A 16,386-nucleotide genomic window follows, 5' to 3' on the forward strand; every position below is an offset into this window, starting at 1 on the left:
GAGCTTGACAAACACATGGCTCATGGGTTTAGCTAATGAGTCTATCTGGTTGTGCACAGCCTCTGCATGCTGGAATAATCCATCCCCCTCCTTAAGCCAGGCTACAATTTTAAAATGTAATAAATGGCACTCATCCTTCTAATCTCTTCCTATATGTGACTGACAAGTATCAGTGTTTCTTGTGGAAGTTACTGTTCTGGAAAGCTGGGGCAGGTGGGCCGAAAGCCAGAATTACCTAAACAGCTTGAACTCCTGGAGTTTATCTCCAAGCTAGTGAAAATAATCAGCTATCAGGGCTCCCCAAACAGGCACCAAAAAGCAAAGGCTAAATTCTAAGGTGGATGTCATTTGTGTCCCCTTCTTTTGAAAAAGTTTCCAAGATGAAAAGGAATAGTAGATTTACTTCAAATGATTTCTCTTGCTGAGGGATGGAAGTTCGTAACCCAGGGATACAAATTTCCTCACAATATGACACTTACTTGCCTAGAGACAAAAGCTCACATGGGGGACTCAAGGATTGAGGGTGGGGTGAGGCTCAGGAACACGTTACATGAGAAACAGCTGAAGAAAACATGGGAGCCTGATCAGCTTTACCCTATGTGGCCTGGCCAGAGGGTGGAGTTATCAGAGAACAGATCTGATCTCATATAAAGGAAGAACACTTTAATAATGAGCTACACAGGGCAGGGGTAAAGGTTCATCACCGAGGGGTTTAAGCAGGGGGAGAGGGCCAAACACTGGGTATAATGAAAAGACTGATGAGCTGGCAGAGAACTAAGCTGGATTATATTTAGGATTTTAGTTCTAAAATCCTGAGAATGTATATTAAAACCCCAAACAACAGAACAGTCCTCTTGCTAGAAGGCCGGTTGGTATGGTCCTAAGAGTTATTTTTTCCATATTAAATATCAACATTTTGTGTTTCAAGACCTGACTCAGTCTCAAAGTAATTTTAAGAGAAAAGAATTCAAAATCAAAATAAAGGGTGGATTGTACCAATGTCAACTTCTTAGTTTTAACATCATACCATAGTTATGTAAGATGTTACCATGGGAAGAAGCTAGGTAAAGGGTACACGGGACCTCTGCCCTATTTTTTGCAACTTCCTATGAATCTGTAATTATCCAGAAATAAAAAGCTTTTAAAAGTCGATTTAAATACACTTCCCCAAGAGGTTCTAAGTAACCTCAAATAAAACCCAGTTTGTTTCAGAAGTGCAGTGTCATCAGCCACAAATGACTCTGTGCAAGCATCCACAGGCAGCAGGGCTCATTTCAAAACCATGATCAAGCAGCTATTAAGATTTACAGTTGCGATTAGGAAAGCCTACGTCATGTTGACAGGTGTCTAATTTGGTCACACTGGTCATAAATCTTCAGTTATCTGGGATCACATCTTTAAAGTCAACCTATAGGCAATACATTCTTAAAACTGCTTCCCGTGTGGTGCTTATACAGGAATCATGTACGGACTTAATTACTCTATCTAACTGTAATACAACAATGTGTTTGTGTCTTCTTCCTCCACAACTATGACCTACAACAAGAATTGCATCCTGTTCATCTCATTCTATCACCAAAACCTAACTCACAATAGTTCTCAGTAAACAGTCATAGAATAAATAAGAAATAAACCAGTAATTAAGTTATTTTCTTGGACTTCTCAGAGTGACTTTCTTTTCTGACACAAAGGCATCCAAAGAAATCTTAGAGTCTCTAACTTTGGAATCAGGATTAAATATTACACATACGTGTGTGTGCGTGTGTGCGTGTGTGTGTGGCAAAGTCTCTGAAACACAGGGGTTTAATCTCTAAAGGTCTTTGTAACTACTTGGTTTTGATTTGTTAGTTTCTTAAGATATCATAACTCAGTTTGATTTAGAATAAAACCGAGAGGTTCAGGCTTTTTCAGACAAAAAAATCAACATGAATTGTTCAACACATCCCCCCAGCTTCTGCCCAGTTTTATCAAGTGCCAAGAAGAATTGACTTCTTTCAGAAAACACTGATAAAGCATCACCTTTGGATTCTTCAGTATTAACTGATCAAAAACGATCATGCTATGGCGATTTCTCCAAATTCTGTATCTCTTAGTTTATTAAAACACATGTTTTTCAAATAAATATTCTGAACAACCCAAATCAATCAAAGCAGTGAGATCACAAAGTGTTGCGTCTTTCTGCAAAGAAGGCACATCATTAGCTTGTACAGAAAATCCAACAGCCATACTGAAGTCAATTAGGCTGTCTTAAAGACTCGATGGAGGCTACTCACGATCCCAGAGACACCAAGGACTCCACAGGGTCACTCATCTGAACAGGTCAGAAGCCGGCTTGATCCTTAAGACCTCTGCAAAACCATCACCAAACCAGCACGTGACATGCGCTATGTCTACTGTAAAGTAGAAAAGACGATCCTGGCAGACTTTCCGTCGATATACAGACCGAGGGTCGGCTGACAGCACAGCCTCGATGGCACACCTTGCTTCCTCCGCTGACTGAAAATATTTAAATGAAGCCTGACCAATACCTGCAATAAGAAGAACACAACTTGGGGATTCCCCTGGCGGTCCAGTGGCGACGACTCCACGCTTTCACTGCTGAGGGCGAGGGTTCAATCCCTGGTCGGTGAACTAAGATCCCACAAGACGTGAGGGACGCACCCCACTCCCCACAAAAAAAAAAAAAACTGACCTTCCTCTTCCCATGAACTGTACAGAGTGATTAAACAACTTTCATAAATAAAACTTTAAAAATAAAGAGATTGATTTAAAAATCAAATGTTCTGTTTAAACATAAAGCCTTAGGAAAGAATGAGTAGCACAACCATCCAGGGGCAGGTGAAATCTGACATCTCCTTGGCAACTAACTGGCTACTTCTTACAGGAATCACCGCACCCACTTTTCAATGGGCCTCTCCTTCACTCTGGACAGCTGCTTGGAATCTGCTTGTGGGCTGGAAAAACCAGATAACAATGTTGGTTAACAACCATGTATTAGAGTAAACAGGCTCCAGGTTAAAAGCCCTGTGGCTTCTCTCTTCTGCAGTGAAGTGCATGCCTCTAGTGCTGGGACTTTATGGGGACAATTCCTATGCTAAGACACTCTTTCCTTCTTACTCCTGGGCTCTGTGACAGAGGTCGAGCTATCCATCACCCAACAGGTAAAACAAGATGAGACATTTCTCTACTCAGATAGTGAAACAGATGAAAAAACTCAATCTACATAGGTACAGAGCAAGCACAGTTTAGCTTCCGAATGCTGTTTGAGAACTCCAAGAGCTACTGCCACACGCAAACAAGAGGCCCAATTCCCGGGCAGCAGCCGTTCTCAGTGAACACTTGACTGAGTGCCCGGCACTCACTGTGCTGCACAAACAGTTGTTGATTGAAAGCCATCAGATGATGACGTTGCCCAAGTATGATTTTATACTTCTACATTTCTTTACAAGTCATAATCACAAATACTCTATATAAAACTGCCCTCAGAAATAGCAGGCAAAGCAGTGAGATCACAAAGTGTTGCGTCTTTCTGCAAAGAAGGCACATCAGGCAATTTGCCTAAATCTCCTAGTAAAAGCTCATCTCTCATTCAGAAACAAGAAATGGAAAGTACCTGGTTCACCTGAGCTGAGGTGCTCAAGGTCCATCTCCGCGTGAGGAGTAAAACGGACTCCCAAGGTGGCCACGGGAGCCTCTCTCACCCAGGCGGGGACCGCACTGCGGTGGGCTGCACCAGCCGCCCTGGAAGGGCAGGGAAGAGCCTCGGGCGGCACCTCCGTGCTGTGTCCTTGTGGGACCACTGCTGCTTCCCCTCTCCTCAGCCTGCTGTCTGCTTGTTCCTCTGAAAAGCTCTTCTCCAGGCAACATGGGCCACTTTGCTCTTCTGCTACCCTAGGACTCGGACCACTTTCTGATTCTTCACCCAAATCTGCTGCTCTCTCCCTGGGCTCAGGTGAGCTTTGCTGGATTTTTGCTGAGTTGTCGTGTTTTGCGTTGTTTTCTCCTGAAGTTCTATCTTCAGGACATTTAGGTTTCTCCTTAGTGCCACTGTAGAGCCGTGGTTCCTCGTACCCTGAGAGCTGTTGCTGGTCACAGCTATCAGTCTTGCCATCACACTGGGACACGGTTTTTGGTCTACATTGGTTATTCTGTAAATTAAAGTCCCCTAAAGGCTCAATCAAATTTTGCGGCGAGTCATAATCAGCTATGTAGGGCTTTATGTCTAGTACAGGTGTGCCATGAATCATGTCAATTCCAGAAAGGTATATGGCTCCACCTATAATGTGAAAAACACCCTCTTAGAAATATTAACAATGAAGAACAGTGCAAACAACTGGAGAATCAGCACCGTCTGCTTAAACCCCACCAAGCTTACTCACAATTCTCTTACGCACCAGGCCCTCTTATACCTGGTGCCAAGGTACAGTTTTCTTTCTACCTAGAAACCCATTCTCTTCTTTATCTGTCAAACTCCTACTTGCTCTTCAAGGCTCTCACGTAACACCTCCTTTACAGAGCCTTTCTGGCTCTTCCAGACGTAAGCATTCTTTCCTCTGGGTTCCGCAGAGGTACCTGTGCCCAAACCTCTCCTGAAGCCCTTGTCACACGGTCTAGCAACGACCTGCTTAGAGTCTCTCCCCCTAGACAGTGAGTAGGTCCTCGAGCACTAGGTGGGGCCATCTCACCTTTGCATCACTGAGGGCTTCTAACTCTGTTCCAGACACATCAGAGTCCTCAATATATCTCTGTGGGACTGATGATGGTCTCCAATGTGTCAAACAGAGTCTAAGGTGGCCCCATGATGTCACCTCCTGGTGTATAATCCCCTCTTCTTGAGTATGACTTGATATCACTTCAGTGACTACGTTATGTTATCTAAGACTCCTGTGTTTGCTGGCAGATTCACTTGAGAGACTTCCCCTGTGGGCTTGAAGAAGCAAGCAGCCTTGCTGGGAAAGCCCGTGTGGCAAGGCGCTGCGAGAGGTCTCTAGGTGCTGGGGGCCACCTCTAGAAGCTGGGGGCAGCCACCAGCCAACAACCAGCAAGAGGCCAGGACCCTCAGAACCACAACTGCAAGGAAGCGAATTCTGCCTATGACCAGAGTGGGCTTGGAAATGGCTTCTTCTACAGTCAAACCTCCAGAAAAGAATTCATTCCACTTCACTGCAGCTTGGTGAGACTCTTAAGCGAGGACCCAGCTAAGCTGTGCCCATACTCCTAACCTATAGAAACATTATAATGTTTTAAACACATAATAAATGTGTGCTGTTTAAACTGATAGTGCATGGTAATTTGTTACACAGCAATAGAAATCGAATACTCCACTGAATAAACAGGGCACTTCCCTGTGGTGCAGTGGTTAAGAACCCGCCTGCCAATGCAGGGGACACGGGTTTGATCCCTGGTCCGGGAAGATCCCACATGCTGCTGAGCAACTAAGCCTGTGTGCCACAACTACTGAGCCTACGCTCTAGAACCCACGAGCCACAAATACGGAGCCTGTGCGCCACAACTACTGAAGCCCACATGCCCTAGAGCCCATACGCCACAACTACTGAAGCCCACACGCTCTAGAGCCCACGTGCCGCAACTGCTGATCCCACGTGCTGCAACTACTGAAGTCTGTGTGCCTAGAGCCCATTCTCCACAACACGAGAGGCAATGAGAAACCCCGCTCATCGCAACTACAGAAAGCCTGCGCACAGCAACAAAGACCCAACGCAGCCAAAAAAAAAATAAAAAAATTAAACAGAACATAAGTCACCATTACCAAATATTAAGGAAAGGTCCCCTGTTGTCCCACTTATACAGCTGCTGTTCAGTTCCTTCTACTGGGGCAAAGTCTACTAACTTGATCCTTGGAAAACTGGCCCAGTGAGAATCAAAAACTGCATGTGATCACATTTGATCCTATCTCCATTTGAGAAAAACATGACTAACAAAGGACTCTGATTTCTAAAACATGCTTATTGTGAATGAACCTGGAACTTTGGAAAGAAGATTTCGGACTTTCTAAGTGATAGATTATGCCTAATAATGTCTGCAAAAGAAAGAAAAGCACTGGGGTACAGGTGAGAGTTCGTGGGATTTGAAGTCAGACAACCCCCTGGCTGGATGCTATTGGGTAAATTATCAAACATCAAAGAGCCTCAGTGCCCTCATCCATAACACAGAGACTGCTACCTTATCAAGCCCACAAGCCACTGTGAGATACCATACGTGAACACCCTTTATAAACTGCAAAGCACCACACAAACTCTAGTCATCCTCATAACGCTTATTTATAAGAGTGTCTACAGTGCTACTGTGTTTGCCTTTCACCTTTCTGATTTGATCTTCCCCATTAGAATGCTAAGATCCTCTGTAGGGCTGGGATTTTTATCTAATCTGCTTGCCACTATATCCCCAGCACCTAGAACAATGGTTGGCACATATTCAGCGCTCAGAAAATACGTGTGGGTTGCACAAACGATCATAAAACGTTCCAGTACTGCTACCCAAGTTGTGTGTTTCCCAGCACACCCAAATGTGCTGATCAGGTCCAAAGGATTCAAGAATGGGAGGCTTTCAAAAATGAACGGCTCAGTAATGTGTTTATATATGAACATGTAGTTAAATCTAATCTGGTATTCTACACAGGTTCTCCCACAATCTGACAGATGTTCAACCTATGGTGTATTCATCCCAGACCCTCTGCCTCACATCACAGGGGACAGCGGCACTGCAGCCACGATGCACGTTCATTTCCTCAGGGCTGCAAGGAAGAAATGATCCACCACCCTGTGGTCAGATGTGCTGACCATATGTGCATGTGCAACCAGTTACTGTGCATTAAATTTTGAGAGTGTCCAATTATTTTTAGATCATTTTATATTTACTGCATTCCAAGTCAGGAAAAATTTGGTTACTAATTTAATGATTATAAAATCTTAAGAGTTACTTTTAAATAATTTAATAACTTCTGATAAATATAATGACATAAACTAACTCTGAGCATCCTATGAGAGCTGATTCCAAAGTGCTTCAACGCTGACATTCTTTTAATTGTTTCATTTTCTTCAATGTCTGGTGGTTCACAGGGGCTAACACCATTGGTACTTGTCTCAATTAACAGCCAGTGCTGAATACTATGTTGATTTTATAAGACTTCTTTTGGTTAAGGAAAAAATGGTAAAAGTACAAATTACCTTCTACCTTTTCCAGTTTGGCTAGGGTCAGTCCTATCGCATTGGGACGATGTGGGCTCCTCGTAGAGAAAACGCCAGTCTTCATACCATTCAGCCTAGGAGGCTGCACTTTTGCCTTACAGCTCAAATGACCATTTTTGTGAAAAACAAACAAAATCCTATTGAAAATAAACCAAACCATTGAGTAAGAAAAGAACATAGTTAATCTATCATAATGATTTGAGGGAGAAAAAAAACTTTAATCCCCACAAATTAAAATAGAAAGAATGCTTCTAATGGTACTAAAATGTAATCAGTGGGGGAAAAAAGAATAATATCATTCCCGTTTTTTGAAAGAAGACAGTCTTATCTCTATATCCACTGCCCGTAACACAATGACTGGCACATGCTAGGACCTTAACAGGCTTTTGTCAAGTACCTGAATAAACAATACTTCATGGGTCTAGAGCAGGGTCCACAAACTTTTTCCGTAAAGGACCAGGCAGTAAATATTTTAGGGTTTGCAGGTCAACCAGTCTCTGCTATAAATAATTCAACTCTGCTGTTGTAACACAAAAGCAGCCACGACCAACACATAAATGAATGCACGTGGTTATGTTCCCATAAACTTACTTACAAAAATAGAAGATGGGATGGGTTTGGTCCACAGGCCATAGCTTGCTAACCCGTGGTCTAGAGGACAGAATAATGACCCATGGACAGAATCAAGAAGGTCTACAGATTTCAGCTCAACAGAAGTCATTCAACAAAACTGGAACCAACTGTAAATGGAATGTGCCCCGCAGTGGATCCCAAGCTTCCCCGAGGGTGTCCAAGTTATGCAGACAATCACATGCATAACTATAGTACAAAAATCCCATGCAGTAGACAAGGGTGGTCTGGATGGCAGTCTCCAGGGTTGCCTCCAACTGGAGTACTTTACTCAAGGGCAAGTTATGGTCCAAAGTACCATTTCTAACTATAAAACAACTTACCAAACATGAGAAAACTGTTCTAAGCCCATCAAGGAATGTTCAGGATTATTAAAGATGCTTTTTCTAATCCTCAAACAAGCCCGTGAATGGCTACAAATGGATGGCTGCCTTGGAGTACCATTCTTGGCCGAGAAACAGGATTCCAAGTAACCAATTGGCTCAGTTAAAAGATTCCCTACAGAAGAAAATTAGATAAGAAATCATTAATGATGGAGATATGTTAATATAAATGTTTCAGACATTACATGAAATTTCTAAAAATCTTATATTTGTATTTGTATGGAAATATGTATGGAAATATGTTAATATAAATGTTTCAGACATTACATGAAATTTCTAAAAATCTTATATTTGTATTTGTATGGAAATATGTATGGAAATATGTTAATATAAATGTTTCAGACATTACATGAAATTTCTAAAAATCTTATATTTGTATTTGTATGGAAATATGTATGGAAATATGTTAATATAAATGTTTCAGACATTACATGAAATTTCTAAAAATCTTATATTTGTATTTGTATGGAAATATGTATGGAAATATGTTAATATAAATGTTTCAGACATTACAGGAAACGTCTAAAAATCTTATATGTTCTGGTATAATGTTATAAGTAATAATCCTAGTTATTACTTTAAAATGTATATCTCAGAAATAACTAATTTTCTTGTCAACTGCATTATTATGAACTTTCATCAAATCTTTAACCATGGTCATTTTTAAGTCTTTTGTCATTTACAGACAGTTCTGGGTGTACTCTGATGATTTTGCAAATATGTTCCTATAAAAGAGTTTCATCTTCAAGAAATTCATGGAAAAGACTCTGACAAGTACAGGTTTCTGGTAACTGACTGTACTGCTGAACTGAATGAATAAGCATTTTCAGAACTCTAATGAAAAACTGATGAACTCATAAAAGTGCTAACAAAAGATCAAGATGAAAAAAAAGAAATTAATTACATGGGACTGAGTGAACTGATGAGGATGAGTATAATTTTTGTGACTTTCTGTCTGAATTAAAAAAAAAAAAATTCCACAAGGACTCAGAGGAAAAGAATATACAAATCAATTTTCACTGGAAAGTAAAGGAGCTGTTACAGTGGAGGATTACTGGACTGAATGTCAATGTTATGACATAGTATAAGTGTGTTTCATGTTTGGTAATTGCAATCATTGTTGCTTTTGTTGTGGTCATCCATGTACAATGCTTGGTGTCAGTCTATCTATCTCTTGTAAAAATAAAATACAGTGTGTGTGTGTGGAAAAAAAAAAAAAAAAGAAATCATTAATGAAAAGATCAAGCAAAGATGTAGGAAGACATGTTTTCTTTAATGCATCGATTTCATAGTTTTAAAATCTATTAGGTGTTATGCAACTATAAAATAAGATTCTTATAGCATTCAAATATATATATAAATATCCTTATCATTACATATATCATTGTTATCAATACATCCCTTTAGATAATAAACTGGAAAGTGTATTGGTCTAAGAAAGAAAGAATGAAAAGAAAAATTCATTTTTAGAAGAACTACTATGACTATAATTCAAATTCTATGCTACCATTACTATGTTATGTGACCTTGGTTAGGGCTAAGAGGGTATTTCAAACAGAGGGAATAAGCTGCACAAAGTTAAATGAGAAATTTTATAGCATAAGCAGGGAACAAGCCATTTTGATTGGCTGGAGTGTGAAAATACAAAGCAAAGAATAATGAACGATAAGGAGACAGAGACTGTATATAGGTAAAAATGCTTTCAATTGAAAACAACAGAACACACGAAACAAACTAGTTTAATTAAGCAATAAAGGGAGTGTATGGGATCACAGTACTAAAATATCTAGAGGCAGTCTAGATTTCAGGTTAGGCTTGCTCCAGCAGCTCTCTGCCCCACTAGAATGTAAACTCCATGTGGGCAGGAGTTTTTCTGTCTTACTGACTGCTATGTTCTCATTGTCTAGTACTTGCCTACAAGAGGATAGGTACTTTAAAAATTCATGCTACATGGAGAAAAGGATTATGTAAGTCTAAACTGATTAAAATGGAAAGTGAAAAAGTGAAAGAAGAACGTGTATAACATAATCCTATTTATGAAAATTTTATGTATTTACCTAACTAAACATGTACATATGTATGTCTAGAAAGCTATCTAGAAGGATATTCACCAAAATTTTAACATTGGTTAAAACTGGTGGAGACTTTAAATTGTGTTCTTTTCTGTTTAGGCTGGTTGTAATCCCTCTGATATTGGTATCATTGCACCATACAGACAACAGTAAAAAGTCATCAATGATTTATTGGCACATTCTTCTATTGGGATGGTCGAAGTTAATACAGTAGACAAATACCAAGGAAGAGACAAAAGTATCATTCTACTATCTTTTGTTAGAAGTAATAAAGATGGAACTGTGAGTTAAAAAAAAAAACTGGTGGAGGGATTGTTGGATTATTTTTATATTTAACTCTGTAATTTCTATAATATTTGAAAATTTTACAATAATCACAAATCATTTTTAAAATGTTTTAAACCAGTAACTCAAAAGAAGAAAAAACTGGCCAGGCAACATCAATATAGGTTTAAAGTAGAAGGTATCTGCAACTAGCATTTTGAATTTATAGATAACTTTTTTTTCACATTTCATGAAAGCTGTATTAGCTTCTTTTAAGAGATGATATAAAGACATTCTAGAACCTCATTTTATTTCCAGTTTCCATTAAATCTATCCTATCAGCACAGGTGGGCAGTGAGACTATAGGCCTGTCCTTCATAGCACCTTTCATGACTTTTCCCTTATAAAAACTAAATTACATGATACATATAAAATATTACATGCAACATATATATAATAAAGCATAATGTTAAAATGAAATCCTGTGTACCACCACCCAGCCCAAAAACTAGTGCTTTACCAACAACTTTCATCTTTTTATGTTGCCGCTCTCCCTACCTTTCCCCTGAGATAAACAAGAGCTTGAATGTGGTCTTTATCATTCATTTCTTTTCTTAAATATGATTTTACCACATGCATATGCATGCTTAAACAACGTTTCATTTATTTTGTCTTTGAGTTCTATAAAAACTGGTATCTTCTCAGACTTGCTTTCTCTATCTCAATATTATGATTCTAAGATCCATCGACACTGCGTATGTTTTTGATGACTTAAAATTTTTTTCCAACTACGTTCACAGGCACTCTTTTTTTTAAACCTTCACCTATGCTCTGTGGAATTGATATAGTAAACATTTTAAAGATGAAGGAACTAAAGTCAAACAATTCTCTGGTGTTCATAAAAATATCATGAAGAAAAAAGGCCAAAAAGGGCTCCTGCCTTAGTCAGTTATGTTCTGTTTTATTTAACAAACACTTTCCAAGTGTCTACAATTGCCAGACATTGTGCTAAGTTTGGGGAAAAAAATACAAAACAAGAACTCGTATCACAGTGGAGTTAACAGTTGATTGATAGAAACTCACAATATGCTTCAATATCATGGGAAATGTCATATCTGCAGTAATGATCAAAGACTTTTGCCTTTGACTATCTGATTGGGGGTCTACAAGTTTATAACTAACTTGAGCTATCACTTCATTGAATCAGTCTATACCTGTTTTTCACAGGTTATACATATGCTATGATAAATATAAGTTGTAACCAATTAGATTTATTCCAACCCTGTTTTTTCACCTCTATAAGAACATAAGCAAGATAATACTGGGTAAGCAATGAACTGAAAGAGCTACATTGGAAGGAGTCCCTCAGCTATGTCACTCTCAAATGTTTGAGACCACTCTCAACATATCAAATATCCATCTAATAAACGTCGGAACTTAACCATATTCTAATACGTCTGGATCTTATTTATTCTCTGTGCCCCGGTTCTTGGGATATTAAATTTCCAAATATAAATTCTGCTTGAATGCTCTCCTTGAAGTGGAGGCCTGAGAACGTCCACCCAAGGGAATTCTGATCTTCTTCCTCTTGCCTCATATCTCAAAAAACAAACAAAAAGAAAACATTAAGCACCTACCACTTGGTAAGCACTGTGCTGAGTGCCTGGGAACAGGCATAAACAAGAACCAGTTCTCACCATCAAGGTGTGCAGTACATTGACAGAGTGGACAAGTAAATCAACAATTAAATCAAACTGCCTTACATACATGCAGAATAGGGAGAGCACAGGTATGCCAGAGTAGTACTGGCATGACAACCACACAGAAAGAGGGAGAAGTTTCCCTGGGGCCTATGGCTGGTATGAAAAGAGAAAAAGGACAAAAACAACACAGGGCCATAACACTAGCTGTGTGCCCTTGGGCAAAATTGCTTACCTCTCTAAATCCAGTTTTCTCAGCTATAAAACAAGGATAATCATCCTATCTTGGAAAGATGACTAAAATATGTAAAGTACCTAGTACAACAGAAGGTGCTCAGCAAGGAGAGATTTTTAAAGCCCTTACACAGGATTTTCCCTCAATTTAACAATATTACAACTGTACTAACCATATAATTTTAAAAACCCAACAAGTTATTAATGCAGAGGCTTTCTGTACACAAGTCTTATCAACAAGTCTTGTGCAGACAGAAATGTCCAGGTCCTTTTCCCCTCTTGCCCAGACTATTAAATTACCCTTGTTATAATCTGTCTTCCCTCTGCCAGTCCCTCCCCTCCTCAAAACACACTACACCAGTCCTCTGGATTCTGAGTTCCTTATGTCTCGCTACTCTCTAAACTTTTTGTTTCCCACTATTAACAGATGTCGTATTTCTTTTTTTTAATTTTTATTATTTATTTACTTATTTTTGGCTGGGTTGGGTCTTCGTTGCTGCGCACGGGCTTTTCTCTAGTTGCGGCGAGCGGGGGCTACTCTTCCTTGCGGTGTGCGTGCTTCTCATTGCGGTGGCTTCTCTTGTTGGGGAGCACAGGCTCTAGGTGTGTGGGCTTCAGTAGTTGTGGCTCGTGGGCTCTAGGTGTGTGGGCTTCAGTAGCTGTGGCGCACGGGCTTACTTGCTCCGCGGCATGTGGGATCTTCCCGAACCAGGGCTCGAACCCATGTCCCCTGCATTGGCAGGTGATTCTTAACTACTGCGCCGCCAGGGAAGCCCTGAAGTCATATTTCTTAGCCTGCTATTCAAGGTTCTCTACAAACTGAATCCAATCAACAGTTCCAATACCTCCCTATTCCATCCAACACTTTAAAAAAAAATTTGTTTATTTATTTATTTATTATTTGGCTGTGCTGGGTCTTACTTGTGGCATGTGGGATCTTTGTTGCCACATGCGGGATCTTTGTTGCCACGTGCAGGATCTTAGTCGCGGCATGCATGTGGGATCTAGTTCCCTGACCAGGGATCGAACCCTGGCCCCCTGCACTGGGACCACAGAGTCTTAACCAATGGACCACCAGGGAAGTCCCCCATCCAACATTTCTGACTTACAGCTCCCGGACCCCATGCTCTGTAGACCTGTGAGCCCTGCTCTTTCCTGCCTGTCAAAATATCAGACCTGGGGCTTCCCTGGTGGCTCAGTGATTAAGAATCCGCCTGCCAATGCAGGGGCACGGGCTCCAGCCCTGGTCCAGGAAGATCCCACATGCCGCAGAACAACTAAGCCCATGTGCCACAACTACTGAGCCTGCGTGCCACAACTACTGAAGCCCGCGTGCCTAAAGCCTGTGCTCTGCAACAAGAGAAGCCATCGCAATGAGAAGTCCACGCACCGCAACAAAGAGTAGCCCACTCGCCACAACTAGAGAAAGCCCACATGCAACAACGAAGACCCAAAGCAGCCAAAAAAAATAAATAATTATTATTTTTTTAAAAACCTATCAGGGGGCTTCCCTGGTGGCGCAGTGGTTGAGAATCTGCCTGCTAATGCAGGGGACACGGGTTCGAGCCCTGGTCTGGGAAGATCCCACATGCCACGGAGCAGCTGGGCCCGTGAGCCACAATTGCTGAGCCTGCGCGTCTGGAGCCTGTGCCCCGCAGCGGGAGGGGCCGCGATAGAGAAAGGCCCGCGCACCGCGATGAAGAGCGGTCCCCGCACCGCGATGAAGAGTGGCCCCCGCTTGCCACAACTGGAGAAAGCCCTCGCACGAACCGAAGACCCAACACAGCCAAAAATAAATAAAAATAAAATAAATAAATAAATAAATAAAAAGAAAATCCTTTAAAAAAAAAAAAAAAAAAAACCTATCAGACCTGTAATCTGGCAGTATGCAACAATTTTTTTTTTTTAACAGGCACAACCGTTGACCACATAACAATATATATATATTTTTTCTTTATGGCTGTGTTGGGTCTTCGTTTCTGTGCAAGGGCTTTCTCCAGTTGTGGCAAGCGGGGGCCACTCTTCATCGCGGTGCGCGGGCCTCTCACTGTCGCGGTCTCTCCCATTGCGGAGCACAGGTTCCAGACGCGCAAGCTCAGTAGTTGTGGCGCATGGGCCTAGTCGCTCCGCGTCATGTGGGACCTTCCCAGACCAGGGCTCGAACCCATGTCCCCTGCATTGGCAGGCAGATTCTTAACCACTGCGCCACCAGGGAAGCCCAACAATACTTTTTAGAAATTCAAGTTAAACATTTAGAACATACACAAAGATTTTAGTTTCAAAACTTTCATTTAGAACAATGAAAACCGGCAATAACCTAAATGCCCAACAATAGGGAACTGGTTAAATAAGAGCACATCTATAAAACAAAATAGTGTGCAACTTCTCAAAATTAACATTATTAATTGCCATGGAAAGATTTTCATGAACCTTAAGTTTTGTTTTTTTTTTTTTGTTTGTTTGTTTTTTTAAATTAATTTTTATTTATTTATTTGGCTGTGTTGGGTCTTCGTTTTCTATGCGAGGGCTTCCTCTAGTTGCGGGGAGCGGGGGCCACTCTTCATCGCGATGCGCGGGCCTCTCACTATCGCGGCCTCTCGTTACAGAGCACAGGCTCCAGACGCGCAGGCTCAGTAGTTGTGGCTCACGGGCCTAGTTGCTCCGCGGCATGTGGGATCCTCCCAGGCCAGGGCTCGAACCCGTGTCCCCTGCATCGGCAGGCAGACTCTCAACCACTGCGCCACCAGGGAAGCCCTGTTTTGTTTTTAATAAATGTAGAGCTGGGATTCAAACCGAAGTTTTGGTTTTTTTTTTTAAATTTATTTATTTACTTCTGGCTGCGCTGGGTCTTCGCTGCTGCGAGTGGGGGCTACTCTTCATTGCAGTGCACAGGTTTCTCATTGCGGTGGCTTCTCTTGCTGCAGAGCACGGGCTCTAGGCGCGAGGGCTTCAGTAGTTGTGGCTTGCAGGCCCTAGAGCGCAGGCTCACTAGCTGTGGTGGGCTTAGTTGCTCTGCAACATGGGCTTAGTTGCTCTGCAACACGTAGCAATCTTCCAGAACCAGGGCTCGAACCCATGTCCCCTGCACTGGCAGGCGGATTCTTAACCACTGCACCACCAAGGAAGTCCTTAAGTTTTTTTTTGAAGTTATAAGACAATGGTGTCACATATCACCTCATGTTTCTAGTGTGTAGGCACTGAAACTATTATGGAAAGTAGACACCAAGATATTAACAGTGGTTTTCTCTGGGTAATGGCCGACTACTTTAATCTTTTTTTTCCATTTGCTTCATCAGATTTCTAAAGTTAATATATTCTGCCCTAAAAATAGGGGTGAAAATAAAGAGAAACAAACTCATGCCATCTTTCAATGCCCAGTTTAAAACTATTTCCTACACTTCCTACAGCACAGGTTGCTTCTCTCTTGTGGCATTAATTCCGAATCGGCATAACACCTGCTGTATATATTCTATCTCTCCTTTATGGGTGAGAACTCCCCAAGACAAAGGCCACTACACTGCACGTGGCTGTTCTGCCAAGACCAGGCCACCTTAGCTACCAAGAACAGAACAGGAGAGATGACATCATCCCGCTCGCTTAAGACACATCACGTGGTCTCCTAAGCACATGACCCGTGCCTTCCAATAATCAGGAAAAGCGACCCACGTCCATTCTAGGGCTCGCATTTGCCGTCCCTCCCTGCAGTGAAGTCGGCTCCCTGCACTTAGGGCTCTTCGGAGTGCGGAACCTCCAGCCTCTTAGAAGTTACCTGTCTCCAGAGCCGGCTTCATGCACCCGCACGAGGTCGCTGTGGGTCGAGGGCCGGGCTCCTCCAAGTCGCGCATGGCTAGTGGTCTCACAGGTGCCCACCCAACGCGTTCAAGCCTTCCGCTTC

General features: G+C 41.6%; 1 protein-coding gene across 2 annotated transcripts; it reads right to left on the reverse strand.

Annotated features, from left to right (window-relative positions):
• Nucleotides 1-996: 996 nt before the first annotated feature.
• On the reverse strand, nt 997-16,386 carry TRMO (tRNA methyltransferase O). 2 transcript variants are annotated; one of them, XM_007197040.3, is made up of 5 exons: nt 16,261-16,386; nt 8,162-8,336; nt 7,188-7,345; nt 3,614-4,276; nt 997-2,528 (listed from the first exon to the last, which is right to left on the reverse strand). In XM_007197040.3, the coding sequence occupies exons 1-5, from the start codon at nt 16,334-16,336 to the stop codon at nt 2,308-2,310; spliced, it is 1,293 nt and encodes a 430-aa protein (XP_007197102.3). In that variant the 5' UTR covers nt 16,337-16,386; the 3' UTR covers nt 997-2,307. The 2 variants fall into 2 exon arrangements, with proteins under 2 accessions (XP_007197102.3, XP_057403565.1); XM_057547582.1 differs by lacking the exon at nt 997-2,528 and adding an exon at nt 2,553-2,954.

Source organism: Balaenoptera acutorostrata, chromosome 6 (assembly GCF_949987535.1).
Source record: "Balaenoptera acutorostrata chromosome 6, mBalAcu1.1, whole genome shotgun sequence".
NCBI classification, from domain to species: Eukaryota; Metazoa; Chordata; class Mammalia; order Artiodactyla; family Balaenopteridae; genus Balaenoptera; species Balaenoptera acutorostrata.